The sequence below is a fragment of the Nomia melanderi genome, chromosome 1 (assembly GCF_051020985.1).
Source record: "Nomia melanderi isolate GNS246 chromosome 1, iyNomMela1, whole genome shotgun sequence".
In the NCBI taxonomy this organism is placed as follows: Eukaryota; Metazoa; Arthropoda; class Insecta; order Hymenoptera; family Halictidae; genus Nomia; species Nomia melanderi.
Window position 1 is genome coordinate 13,309,939 of NC_134999.1, and position 15,365 is coordinate 13,325,303.

At 36.1% G+C, this 15,365-nt stretch overlaps 1 protein-coding gene across 5 annotated transcripts in view; it reads right to left on the bottom strand.

Annotated features, from left to right (window-relative positions):
* Positions 1–15,365, bottom strand: part of LOC116427665 (salivary peroxidase/catechol oxidase) — a 32,775-nt gene that overhangs the window by 4,390 nt on the left and 13,020 nt on the right. For 3 of the 5 annotated variants that reach the window (XM_031978270.2, XM_031978271.2, XM_031978268.2), the window contains 4 exons: positions 7,203–7,346; positions 5,043–5,358; positions 4,181–4,398; positions 241–417 (listed from right to left, as the gene is read on the bottom strand). In XM_031978270.2, coding sequence (XP_031834130.1) covers positions 241–417; positions 4,181–4,398; positions 5,043–5,358; positions 7,203–7,346 — 855 coding nt within the window. Of the gene's footprint in view, positions 1–240; positions 418–4,180; positions 4,399–5,042; positions 5,359–7,202; positions 7,347–9,443; positions 9,715–15,365 lie in introns of those variants that run through there. The other 2 variants (XM_031978272.2, XM_031978269.2) reach the window with 2 other exon arrangements.

Consider the following 15,365-nt stretch of genomic DNA (forward strand, 5'->3'; position numbering starts at 1 on the left):
TTCATTAAAAATAGGCAATATCATTTGGCGAGATATAAAACGACATTCTTTGAAATTGACTGACGAAGAAATCACATATAAATTAAGGAACATTGTGTAAAGCTTAATATTCAATATTAAATTTAATAATTTTGATCTATCAAATCGTATGGTGACTGAGAGGCGCCTCTGGAGTGCAAACAGTTCAAGTACCAGAAATCTAATAACATTTATTATAAAATTCACGATCAAGACACTTACCCATTTTACGTACTGGCGTATAAGAAATGTCATTAGCAATGAACTGACTCCATTGCATTACCGTCAACGTTCTACTGACATCTGACTGATCATTAGAAGTCGACAAAGCCACGCTCACGGTCCTAGCACCTGGTAGCGGTTTTCTCGCTTCTCCCGTATGCCTCGGCTCTTGAATTCCTGGTCGCCAAACGAAGCATTAGAAACTGATACCTCAGACAACTCTACGCCGTGGAATCGGAGTAAATCAGTACTACGTTCAAGAAGAGGGATGCACTTAATCGTACACCCGACCAATCAACCGCAATGGACAATTTAAATATGTTCAAACAAGTTTTCTGTCTAGCTCTCACTCAATCCTCCATCCCCTAACTATACCATTACCATCGAAAACTCCAAAGAATTTTAAACAATTCCCCATTTTTAATTTCAAAACGAAAAATTCAATTTCTTATAAAAAAAGAACAAACTATTAACAATATCAACTTTGACTCATTTGTAAATAAAAAGGAGACAATCTTAGAATATAGAAAAAGTAGTCAGTTAATGTTTCTTAACTTCTAATTGATAACATTCAATGAAAGATAAAGGTACATAAAATAATTTTGTTCATCTCTCAAATACTTTGTCTCATAAAAGGTTGAGTGAGGTGTCGCATTTGGGAACACTGTCGCTTACGCTTCAATTCCCAAGGTTTCCGTCGAACAGAAAGAAATTTTGCATGTTACTCCGACTCCGACGAACTTTGGGTTTGTGTGCGAGTAAACATTGTTCGTGCAGCGCGAGAGCGAGCAACGATTTGCGCGTCTCGTTAGGAATTGAGGGACACCTCTGCGCGGATCGCGGGCCTAACTGCGCCTAAAACCTGCATTCGAACGCGAGCTAACGGTCCCTGGGTTTTCCGAATCGTCCGTAACGCTGACCGGACCCAGCAAGATCGACGACATCGGCAAACGGTGGCTCTCGCGCTGCATCGCAAAGGTATAAAAGTACTTTGTTCTACTTCGACATGGTGTTCTGATGCGTTATCGACGAAACGACGCGCTGAGAACGCGTCCTCGTTGGCGGTTCTCATCGGTTTCATGAAATATGCATTCGGCAATACTGATGGTAACTTAAACGAACACGTCGAGAACGCTCGCAGAAAGAATCGATCAAGTGACTTATCTAGATGGCTGATGAAGGTGCCCGAGCGAGAGGATCAAACTGGGAGATGATCACCGTAACACTCTGAGTGCAACGAATTTCATTTCCCGGTGGATAATCGAACATTAAGTTTCCAGCATTCGAATTAGAAAAAGACTTTGAATCGTTAAGGGTATGGTTCAGGACACCCTCTACGGCTCCCAATTTCTATTCGTCTGTCTCGGACACCTTTAACGAGACCCGTATACCGCAATCAACAGAAAATATTTCAACTAGTGTTACAATAATAAATATGATACATTATTAGGTATATCCGAATTAGTTTACATACACATTCTACTGCTGGATAGAATCTCCCGACCGGGGCACCCTATTGTAGGCAGTATTATTCACTGCTACACTCAGGCATTTTATGCTCTATGTGCCTTATCGTACAACAACTGTAATGCAAATCACAGAATATATTTTGTTAACCCAATCGACGAACGATCTTTCTCATTTTATCCATTAGCGCCCAGGGATCAAAGAGTGTGTTCGTTTTCTACGTTTTCGCTTTTACGTATCATTTTTTTTTCTACTTCGTTTTCATCGTGTGCGGTGCGGTGCGGTGTGTGTGTGTGTGTGTGTGTGTGTGTGTGTGTGTGTGTGTGTGTGTGTGTGTGTGTGTGTGTGTGTGTGTGTGTGTGTGTGTGTGTTCTGCGTGTGTGTTCTGCGTGTGTGTTCTGCGTGTGTGTATGAGAGATCAAATGCTTTCAAAGGTATCGAGATGTGAGCGGATTAGGTGGGTTAGTAGGTCGAGGTTTGTAGCTCGCGTGCAAGCGCACATAGAAACGGTTTCGAGTTGCGATCGTGGAAACGGCAGAATCTCTGTAGTAACTGAACCTCTAGAGATTTAACAATGAGAATGGCCGACGAGAAGGAGTCTACGAAGAGAATCAGAATAACAATTGAATGGCTGAGCGAATTACATAGAGATACTTTTCCAAGACGAGAGCAAAGGAGAATGATCCTCGAAGTACTTGAAAATTGATGTTTCTGGCATGCCGAGAGTTACGTAAAGTGATTCGAGTGAAATGTACAAGGTGTCCTTGAATACTGCAATCTTCTTACGATGATGCTCGTAGAAATTTCAGTTGAATTAAAAGCAAACTATTAACGGGTTAAATACTTTGATAGAGACAATTTTCTTAGAGGACTGGACATTAAGTATATACATGCAAAAATATGCTTCACACGTCAGAATTGCCGTTAAACAATAGTCTCTCGAAAGCTATTTTTACTCGTCTATCTCGACAGAACTTACAGCAAGATAAGTACTCTGTAATCTGTTATGTAAATTCATTCAACCTTCGGTTGAGTAAAGAAGTATGTACTCTAAGAATACTTTGCACGACGGTTATTGTCATATCCTTAACAGATAAGCTCTGCAACATGTATACACGTTAAAATATATTTTTAAAAAGCGAATCCCACTGAAAGTACTCCAAAAGAGTATTTTAAATGGACTTTATAAAATTATCTTCGAAAGTGATTTTGAGAACGACGAAAGCTGGGTACAACTCTTCAAAATTTTTAATCGAGAAAGTAACACTGATAGAGACTAGTGTGAAACAGACATAAGAATCTACTGAAGATAGAAAATTAATCTCTCTCAATTCCCAACAACGAACGATCAAAGAAAAGGAGTTCATATCCACGAAATATAAACTTAACATAGTTCTTTAGTCAATAAGAAATCATCAAGCCATATTTCCAGGATACCTTGCACACGTGTCAGAGTCTCAGCTAAAGTCACAGTCCCAGACCCTCAAAATCCCATCAAGAAGGCAGTATAAAATCCAAATGATATATTTACAATCAAGCAACGTGTATCCAAAGTACACCTAATATAAATTTAGACTATTGACCAGCGGTCAGTAACAAAGTGGCAACAGCAGCTCTACGATTTTTGACTTCCTTGATGCAAGGAACTCTGAGGTATGTGACGTTACTTATTTCATTTCAATAAGTATAATATATATTATTGTTCACCTAGAGTCAATCATTTGATACCCCTATTTTTGTTTTCTAGCTTGACAGATAACACACGTCGCGTCAATTGCACGCTTTCATTAGTAGAGCACTTTTTCAAGCCGTACAATCAGATAAAATATTTGATGGTCTCCATCAGAATATGATCACTGAGACTAATCAGAAAATCATCTAGGAACTTCAGATGTTTCCAGGATTTCGCAACATCGACAAGGAAGCCCTCAAGTTGCGATCAGATTCACGTAACCACGCGATAACCGTGTCCTTGATGAAAGCGGAATCACGATGCGCGAGGAAGAAAGACAGAAAAGTAGAAGAAGACCCAGTGCGAGATAACAGAAGAACCAGGATGGAAGAAGACGAGGGAAAGAGGAGAAAGGGAAGCGCCAAAGTGTTGCTCAAAGGCTGCAAATAATTGTAACGATTATTATTCCACACAAATAACGGTAGCACGGTGCGCGGTTAGGTTGAGTACATCTCGAGTTCTTTTCCACGCTTCCGTCAATTCGAAACCGAGGGTAGCCGGTTGTTAGCCGTGGTCGCGGGATAATTGCAGCCGTCACGAGTGAACCCGACTTCGCGATTCATTCGAAAAGTTTCTTCTTCTTTTTTGTCACATACGTAGCGTGCCCGGGGAGAAACGGTCTAAATGGACGAGTACCGGATGAACAACGCGGGTTCACGGAACACGGGGCCAGGGTGAAATGTCATCATCTTTTTTGCCTTTTGGCTTTGGTGACGATCACGCGGCAGGCTGAATCCTTACCGTCAAAATACTGGGGGAAGAGGATTCTGGTGTACGCGGTCATCGCACTACCCCAGCTCGGGTTTTTCACGTTATTGCAACTGCCGTCGATGCTCCGGTACTTCGCCTTGGAATTGCAGACACCAGCCTGCGACGAGGAACAGGCGGAGCTCAACTGCGTACCCTGCAGCGGCAGCGTGGATATGAACCGCGCGCAATCATCCTTCTCCAAACCGAACCTGCAAGGATAATTATCACTTTGTATATTTCTTTCTTTCTTTTGTTTGCTTTGCGATATGGTATCGAGTAGATTGGCTAAGAATGTCCTCGCTTGGGGTAGACGCGTTTTGGGTTAGGCTGGATGCGAGTTTTGGGTTAGACTCAGAACTCTGCCGAAATATTTACCAATATTTTCTTATTTATTTATCCTGAATCAAGTTTTCCAAACTTTGTTACAAAGATGTGATACACGGCAAGCACTACCATCTCCCAAGGAAATACATAATGAAACCAATCACTCGAAGGTAAATGCTGATATCTACGAATCCCTTAAAGATTCTCACCTGCTTCTAATGAACCAACAAAAGAAAACATCAAAATCATCAAAATAGCAACGTTCGAAACATTCGAAACAATTTTAACTTGTACTTTGAATAAAACTGAAGGGATGAAGCTAGTTTCGTGCTCTTTTGCACGACACTCGAACCCTCGTCAAATCGACGAACATTCGAACATATAGTTCCGCGAACGTGTTCTACAAGGTATGCATATTTAAACAACGCGAACAGATTCGATTTACCGAATTCCCTAAAGTAGGAAGACCGCCTATGGTCCATTATTAGGACAACGAGAATTGTACCTTCTGGCCTGAGTGGCGTATTACCTGCGACAGCTCTGGTGAAGGAGATAGGACGAAGCTTTCATCGCCACAATGGCGTCGAGGCCTCTCTCAAAAGCATCCTCGGAAGGATAAGAATCAAGGAATTGCTTTTCCGCCGGCGTGTGTGCCTGCAATTCGACGCCAGCGTTCACGATATTCCTTTCGAGGGTGCTCATACGATCGACCGAGTTTTGCGCGAAACTGATCGAGTTGTTCAAGACTGCCTTGTCAATGTGAGGGTAACGTCGATTTTGGAAATGACCGGTGTCTACGACGACCTCATAAGGGTAGTTCGACATCGGCAAACCTGAAAGGATACCTTTAAAAACGTCGGTAAAATGCATCCGGTGAATCGCACGGGTCGTGTCGCGTCGGTCGGAGGAATTTTGAGTAATGCTCGAAACATCGCAGAGATAGAGGAAAACAGAGAGGGCAGAGCGTGCGTTTGTTACGTCTGCTTGTTCTTGCCATCCATTATCTCGGACATTTTCGTTTAGCTAATCAATGAAATTGACCCGTGTTTATATATGCTCAAGGTATTCTATTCATGCTTTGACAATGTTTCCACCTGGAAAGCACCCTTTATGTGTCATGTGATTGCTAAGGGTTGATTTAAACACATGTAAAACAAGTACTAGTTGATTATATCGAATATATTTGTATCGGTCCAAAAGAAGTTTAAAGGATGTTCGAGTTATTGGCATTGTTTCGTGTGAAGTTAACATTTTTGAAAAAAGACGGGTAAAGGAGTTTAATGGAAAGCTAGTCTGGTGTTTATTATAAAATAAGCTAATATCTTTTATCGTAGTGTTTTACAATAGAAAAGCGTAATAAATTGGCAATAACGTGTTTTCTATGTTATTTCAATCGTTATTGTGTAGATTTCTAATTTTAAAAATTATAATTTGTGTGAATTATCTTGAAGTAATCCAGAAATATTGACCTGAAAATATCTAAACATTTAATTTTTATAAATCTGATAGAAGTAATAAAGCATTTTTTAAATAGAAATATAGATGCCATTTTTAAACTTTTTTTGGCCATTGTTATTGATGTGAACACGTTATAATATATACATCATTAATGAGAAAAATAATAGCACACACGTTTCATTTTTATAGTTACCGTGTATTGAACAGTTTAAAAAGATGGAGTACGTATTTTTCACTTGAGTGTAAATATAAGTACTCCACTGAACAAGTTGTTTAATCAAGAATGCTGATATACTTAAAATACTTTGAGTTCTAGTTATTAAACGGCTTTTACAAATTCTCTTTATCTTTATAGCTGAGTTAACAAATTATTAAACTTCGTCATGTGCAGAGTAACAATATCTCTAATCCATTACGATCCAGACTGCTTAACTATTAAATCTGGCGCTTTATGTATCCGTTTTCTTATCGTGTTTATTCACCTTTATCATTATTACGCCAATAACAATAAAGGTTTACAGCTTTTAGTTAACATTTTCTACGTGGAAAAATAAATTCCAGACAAAAAGACTGCAAACTAGATGAGAAATTTGTTGTACACTCCATAAGTTAAATTGCAACGTATTAACGGTCAATTTTTCGTTAAAAATTCTGAACTATGTATTCTTCAAAAATATATATATATTCATGTAAAGTAGTGAAAATCAATTGCAAATAATACTTAACATGATCAGTGATTGATCAATGTAAATAAAAGATGATTAGTATCCAGAGCCAAAATTGTCAGAGCAAATATTGCGGATCAAGTATTCGTTTAAAGAAAAGAAATATTTATAGAACAAAAAAACATACAGTAACGATCATAAATTTAAGTCTGATCTTTTAACACGTTGACCGCCATCTAATTACACACAAACAACAAAATTCCTTATAAAAAAGAAAGTTAACCTTTACAGTACCTTATTCGTTTAACTAAATTCAGTTGCGATCGAACAATTCAACAACAAAGAATGTCAAAAATTCTAACTATCAGTTTTCCATTTCATTAAACAAGTTACTTTGATTTTATGAACGATAGCTTGACAGTGAACGTGTTAATAAAATGAAATCAATTAGCGGTAGCCTGAACTCAAACTTATCGTCTGAAACGTTGCCAACCATAATCGGGTTATTTGCTTTTTAAGAAAAAAAAAGACTAGTGAAAAAGAAGGTGTGACAATGACCCACTTACCTGTATAACTGGCGAGGTAGTTCTGCAAGGTCATCGGCAACTTATAGGCGCCAATGGAATGAGAATTCCCAAGGAACCCCATAGTTTGCAGGGAGATCCAGAGGATCGTCAGAGTAGCCACGGAACCCGCCATTAGGCCGCCGGCTGCGCAAAAAACGCATGCATTATTCCTCATTTGTCGTCCACGAAAATATACTTCGCGATTACTTCATCATCTCATTCGTTTATGTTAACTAAATCAATCGCCAGATTAGCCCTTTGTACTCGACAATATTTGTGATTACAAATGTTCATTATTTTCCGATGAAATATCAATAATCTTAGTTGCAACATAAAGAAAAATCTTACATAAAATAAGAGGGCTATTTTATTTGTATGTTCGAAATATTAATACTTTATATAAAGTCTAATATTGAATTTTAAACTTTATAATTTTTCTCTGATGAATCAAACGGCGACTGAGAATCGTCTCTCGAGTGTAAAGGGTTAATTTCACGGTTTCTTTATCGTAAAAACGCTAAGTCGGAATATTAAGCTTCATTCGCTAGTCGAAAACGTTCCCAACGACTATCAAACGATCCGCAGCAAATTTTTCTGGTGTGTAGCTTAATCTGATCTGTAATGACAGATGCGTTTCACGGACGCAATGAATCATCGCTGTAGTTAACGCTACCATCGCTTTGTTTTTACTTATTGCGACTAGTTTCAATCCGTGACGGTTCTGCGTTCACTGGGTTCAATGTTAACATTAAAACTACCGAGCAGTTAAATTGACTTTTTGAAATTATTAAACTGACTTAACACATTCAACTCAGTGAACGTAGAACGGTCACGAATTGAAACTCGTCGAAAGTAAAGACAAAGTGATGGTAACGTTACTATTGAGACATATGAATTCTCGAATGGGAAATCTCTTAATTGTTTCATTGACGGCAGGCCCATTGCCGGCAATTGTCGAGACCACACATCAGCTGGTCGCTAAATGGTCCCTAAAAATCAAGCTTCTTAAAAATAGTCGAGCTGACAAATCATGCGCGGAATGCATCGACTCACTACCAGCTGTTTTTATCTATAAGCTTGTACACCCCCTTAGGAATTAGATTTTTGTCCACGTCGAGGACGCAAGGCTATATTAATTTTATATCATTTTCATATTTTTTATCATATCAAGTCCAAGCGTACGTAACAGGTACTTTTACATTGAATTGTTGTTGAAGATAATAGGAATAAACAAATTAGAAAATTATTGTAGTTCAATATTTTTAGTTTTATAGTTTAATACGGTTAGTTATACTTAGAATGCGGATTTTATGTTATGATTGTATGGAATTCTCGTTATTATAAAATAACGTAAAAATGTCATGTTTACGAATTACATTTCTATTAATTCGGATTTAGATTGATTAAAAAGCATGCAATCGGCAGCTTAATGAAAAGGTAATTCGAGATTGATTTTGATAATATATTAAAACGAAAAATTGTCGGAGATCGTAAAGGACAAAACTGAAACGATCAATATTGACTATTTTGATTCCCGAGACAGCTTGAAAATCAAATATTTTCATCGACGTAATCGTGGCATTTGTAACACACGGCTCGACACGTGCCTACTGCATCAGTATCGTCGATATCCTCTCTAATCATCGTAAGCGTCATTGAATTCATAACATAAATAAACAACAATTTTATTTTTCACGGAAGTATAAACACACTTCAGAAGTCGCTGATTTGGTAAAGTATTAAAAATTCAATCACCGAGTTAAACACTAACAATCCTCGCGAAAAGATAAACACAAAATACGTTTACTCGTCGATGCTTCGAAAATTTACATATCTCAAACCCCCCAATTAAAGGAAGAAAAGAAATTAAAATCACTTTGTCGAGGTGATTAAAATTTCATCAATTTCGAAAGATTTCATTGATTTTCGATATCCTACATTCCTTCGAACATTGATATTTGCCTTTTAACCCCTTGCCCTATGATTCCCTACTGAACTGTAATCGATCTAACTACTTTGTCATTAATGATTTATTGAAAACAAGAGAAAACTCCAGTCTTATTCCGTATCAACGTGTGCTCTAAGGTATAATCATTGATAACAGAGGAATAATATGTAATTTGCATTTAAACAAAATGAATAATATTTATGTTCGTTAAATTTTAGTTGAAATCCTCACCGCGAGTCTGACACGATATTCTAAGACAAGGGGTTAATTTATCATCAAGGACGTACACTTACGATATTTCGTTTCGCAAATCCGTTTCGGTCAATTCAGATCCTTTAAATTCAAAGAGCACTGCTAGTACATAGTTGAGAACGTTGGAGAAGTTTCAATGGAAGCGCAAATGATTTTTACGCGAATAATCGCGGAGACAAGAAAAAGTGTATTTTTCCGTCTATTTATATTACGGATACGTCCTCGAAGAGCGCACGATGGAAAAGGCTGTTATCGGAGCAGCCGCGGTATCAACGAACGTGTTCGTTCGAAGCCTGCTAGATAACTGGCGTTTGTTTTCCTCCGGTGCATTCCATTCCACGTGATTCCTATAGGAGCGTTCGTCTCATCGTTGTTTACATTTCTGCACGCTTAACCCCTCCACAGTCCCAATTTGGCGTATTAATTCGAATTTCCATGCTCGCTAATTTATGGCTTCTTTATTTGCGTGGAAACCCGTTGCTCCGCGATCACGAGCCGCGCTCGTGAGACATGGCGTTGCGTACGACGCCATACTGTTTTGGAGTTAGCACGCGGCATTAGCAGGAAGTCGTGTGACGTGGAACGTAAACAATTTATACTGTGCATTGATACATTTTAGTAGAGACCTAACGTTAAAGGAGTACAAATATTTGGATCTTTATTGATCAATTAAGGATTTTTAAGTAGTCACACGATTTTGGAGTTTCCTATATTCGAGTTACGTCTTCATAAGATAATCCAATTTTTGTTTTATTTCAGCTTTATTTCCTTTTCGAACTCGGGTGTAAAGGCAACAATATCTGCAGTCAACTTATGCATTCTTAAGAAACAATGAAATATAGTTTAATAGAATACAATACGGATTTAAGATACTTGTGATCTAATTGTTAACGAAGAAAATCGAAGTCTACTTAGTTACATTGCCTTTAAAATTAGCTATCAAGATGGGAGTTTTCATAAAGACTCACAGTGTTGAGACGTACAGATTATTTTTGAAATTTAATGTAACACTTTCTTGTCCTAAGTAGTATGATGAACGATCAAAAATGAATTGTACATGACGATAGGCGATGGAAAATTTGATTTGCAACTTGCCAGCCACGTTGACGCCCCCTTTGGTTATTTTTATTAAGAGATATGGAAGCAACACATTGGTAATGAGATAAGATACGCACACGAAACAAGCTTCACTCAAATTTGTACGCACACAATGGAAGTCCAACGTGAAATGACGTTAAATTAGACAAATATAACAATTGCTTAATCATTTCAGCTAAATGTGCATTTTATCAGGAGCCAACGCGCTGTCTAATCGTTAACCTTCATTGCTGTTGAACAGTAAATGTATTTGCCCATTGCAAAATCGTGTTATTAATCAATATGTGCATAGTCCATTTGACTCCTGTTTTTTTTATCCATTTATACATATAGGATCATACGAACAGAAGATTCTACTATACTGCGAATTTTGATTGGCTGAATGTGATAGCGCATTATATCAATAAGAAACATAATAACTTGACTAGAGTTATCAACGAATCTTGCAAGTAAGATTATATTAAGTAGCATTGTATGAATTCAGAAGGCTGTATTCAGACAGAAATAAATTATTTCTTCTTATATTTCTATTATACTTGTTCATCGAAAAACTGAGATTTCAGATAGTGTTCTCAAAAATAAAAGAAATAATAGTAATATTTTTTATTTGACATTTTTTAAAATAAAAATATGCCATTTAATTGTAATAAAAATAGAATAGTTTTCAGTAACAGTGAAATTTCAACGATTTCCACTCCATGAAGCTTGCAAATATTTACGGAATGTAAATATTTCCAGTTGTCTCCAATATAGATTTTATTCGCAGAAAACATATTTCATCTAAAAATAAGATTGTAACTGTGTGTTTCACGAAAAAATTACGCACATTCTCATCTTACTAAAAATCTATTTCCGTTCAATCTGTTATGTCTTTCCGAAAGCTATTCCATTAAAGCTATTTACAGTTAATAATATCTCAATATTCAAATAACGTCAAATTTTGAGTCACCAAATTATACAATATTTTTATTAATAACTCCAATACGCACATTATTCATAAAACCAGCGACTGATTAATCAGCAGAAAACCATGAATCACATCAAATCAAAATATCCCCATTACAAGAAACCGATCTTTTACTCACTTAAAAAGCCAGCAAGCTAGAATAACTCACGGCACCAATAAATTATAAATAAATAAATATACAAAAAAGAAAACGAAAATTTTATTGACATTTTTACCAAAATATATATCTTATTTAGAAGATTATTGTATAAATAAATCAATAAGTCGTGTTAGGGAACAATGATTCATCACTGGTTTCACGTCTCGTAAGCTGAATATCCTCGCAAGTACCAAAATAGCGTCGCAAGTGTCATCAACGACAGATTATATTCGAGACACCCCCGCGTTTCGAAACAGACAACGAAATTAAAAGAAGAAAAAGGTGCAAAATACACGTGCCAGACGCGATTATGCAGAATCTCGCAGAATGCAGGCTTCTTTCCGACCTTTCCGAACATTCACCGAGTTATTTATAAAGCGTGGCATACTAATTCCCGTAAAATGCACCTACACAATGCCCACGCCCGTTCTGATGGAACATTGTAGCTAAAGTTTCAATGCAAGCGTTACGTCATGGTAGCTAACAGTGCTCTATTTAATTCTTAGTGGCTACCATTGGATAAAATTTCGCTAGTCTAACTCTGCTATATTCTTCAAGTGTTCTTTGATCAAATTACGTTTTCATGTTGTCCTTCCAAAATTATTATTTCAAACTTAACATTAAACTCACGCAGTATCATTTCGTTTGTTTACTTTTTCTCGATTTTGCCTTGTTCCCATTTTACCAGGAATGCTTTTAAATTCGAGAATTGTTATTACATAGACTGTAATGCGTGTTCTTAATCAAGTTTGTAGTTAAATCGAGGACTATAGCAGAGTTAATATTATTTCCAAAAAAAAGAAAGAAAAACGTGACATTTGGTAACACTAATTTCGTGTGTATTTATTTGGAATATCAGTGGTGATAACGTTATCGCGGGAGAGATCAATTCGCTGGCATACTTATGCTATAAATGTAACAGCGATAGCATTAACGTGTTTTCTTTTGATGATAGTGTGTAAGGGTTAAAAATGTTACACGATATGAATGATTTTTTAAGAAAATTGATACGTGTCGTTAAAATTTTTAAGAATCTTCAAGAAGTTTCTTGCGGTATTTCTGATATTCATCTTCGATTTCATACAATTATTATAGCTACTGATTTAAATAAAACTATACCGAAGCATTATTTTCAAATCTTTCTGAGTTTCTGAGAGAAATCTGAGTTCGAATAAAAACAAATGTATTTTATTTACTCCCGCTGTTCTAAATATAACTGCCGTATATCGTAAGTTGTTATTGTTGGGACGAAACACGTAATTATATATATCTACTATTACTTCTTTTTTGCTTCCTACACTGAAATCATCATTCTACAAAGAAGATAAAATGCTAAGTAACACAAGCACACGTTTCGTGTGCGAATAATTCATACGGTTGAATACCAACGAACGTTTGATACATTGACTTATAAGAGTAATTACTCCTTAAACACTTTGCATTTTCTCAGTTTTGTTGCAATGCAAATTCGTTTGATTTATTTGTTTTTCACCCGACAAGTTGTTTTTCTGCAACTCCCCGGAACATTCCATTGGAATATCATTTTTTAATGTCTTCGATGTCCTTTTTCTTATACTGTTCAAACAGAGCTGACTCATTCACTTATAACTGAAATTTATAGTGACAGTATGAAAGAAAGAAAATAACATGTTTATCAACGTTTCAGATAAATGCATATTTTTCATTGCTACTCAATAACGGTGATCGAGAATAAATCATTTTCAATATTTTTCGTTATTAGTGTATCAATTTCAGAAACTATAGTATTCAAAATAATTCAAGGATCTCATAGTCGCATTATCATTAGTGAAATTCCAAGTAGAATCCGAACGGGAAGTACATAGTTTAGGCAAATAAGAAATTAAGTTCCACACCTTTAACCTCTCTACACGTTCGCAAAAAAACAATGTCACGAACGGCTGAATAAAGCGGCAGTAATTCACTAGGAAGTCAAAGCTCAATGCGGTCGTTACCTGGACTGAATTGCACGTTACGAGAAAAGAAATCATATCGTTCGAATTATACTACCATCGACACAACTTCGCATTCTAGGTGTACAAGACTGTGATTGCGTAATTGTTTAACACTCGACAATTTTGCCCATTAAGTAATCAGAAACGACGTCTTGAATTACTCGCATTGCCCTCAATGTATTCAGACTTTAAACTTAGTTTACGTGCTTCGAATCGCTTGGATTCAAAAATCAAATCGATAACCGAATTTCCTGCTGTCATCCCTGAAAAAAATGTTGCCATTATATTTTGTCTTTCTCGTAACTGTACAACATTTGTAGGTAATGTTTTAAGTGATTCTATAAGAAAGAATAATTCGAAAATGTACAGTAAAGTTTGTTCATTCAAAGTCTAATAATCTGAAATTTTTTGTTTATATGTGGTTGATTTAATTGATCATTAATGCTATCGAAAATTAATTTACACAGAAACTAAGTAAAAAATACAGAATAAAATATTTTTGTTTCAACCCTTGTTTTCAGTCGAAGCAAATTCGGTTTTCTCAAAAACGAAGTCCCAAATGGAAAAATGGCATCCTATGCTTTGTGTATAAAATCACGTGGGTTCAAATAAACTGCAAGTTAAAAATTACTTTCAGATGAAAAAGCGTTAACGCGTTGTCAGGTGAACATTTTACTTTGAAGTGAAGTTCCGTCCGACAACTGTGCTAGACAATATGCTCGTAAAAATAGGGACTTCAATAACAAACGATGGCGAGTTGGAATAACAAGTTAAAAATTTAAAAAACACATTCGAAATTATATAATTGCACTGGAATAGTACAGGAGCATAACGTCGCAGACGAATCTTGAATTATGTATCGTGTTATTTGCACATGTACCTTGTGCAGTCATTATTTTACATATTCCCGGCGCTTCGAAAACAAGTCACGATCTTTTAAGGTTACTGAATCCTGCAAACAGACCAATTTTCTGGTAGAATATAGGCACGTGTATGGTTCGCATAAACAATTTGTGTTTACAACGTGATGTGCTTCGACTCAGATACTTATCGACAGTACATACTTCGAGTATGTTACTGATATTAAGCAATATGATATGAGACAATTAATCAATTTTTGCGTAAAAAATATCGATATGTAATAAATATGTGAATTCCCTGTATGAGTAAACAAAAGACATCAAAACATTCGCTTAGAAGATGAATATTTTGTTTTTGTAATTCTTCCACTCTTTGGTATGAGAATATAAAATTCTTCTATTCTCATCTGGTATGAGAATAGAGATTCTACTATTTTTATACTTTTATTGTAATGAGGGAACACAATTATCAATTGTTTTAATCGACAATGCTGATTACGTGCGATTCATTTGAAGAACCGTTCTGGATAACATTCCAGACATGAATCATCAATATTACTCGCTTATTGTCATCCAGTATATTTCCTATCTAACATCTGTTAATCTTCGAATTTCGCCGAATTTCTACGTTAGTTCCTGATAAAGTATTGATTTATCATTCCGTGCAATCTAAAAGTGAAATTATTGAATTTAAATATGAAAAAATGATATTCATTTAATTACAAAATGCTATCATATCATTCGTAGAACAAATAAATCTCGATTTTATGGAAATTTCATAGAATTTCAAAATAAAAGGCGGGAGATTTATTAACCCAATCGCATCATATGACGGAGCTGTACTCCCATTAAGTTTTTTTACTATATAAATCATATAATCGGATAAAAAGGTTTACGGTTGATTTTACGTGATTGTTTAAAAATTG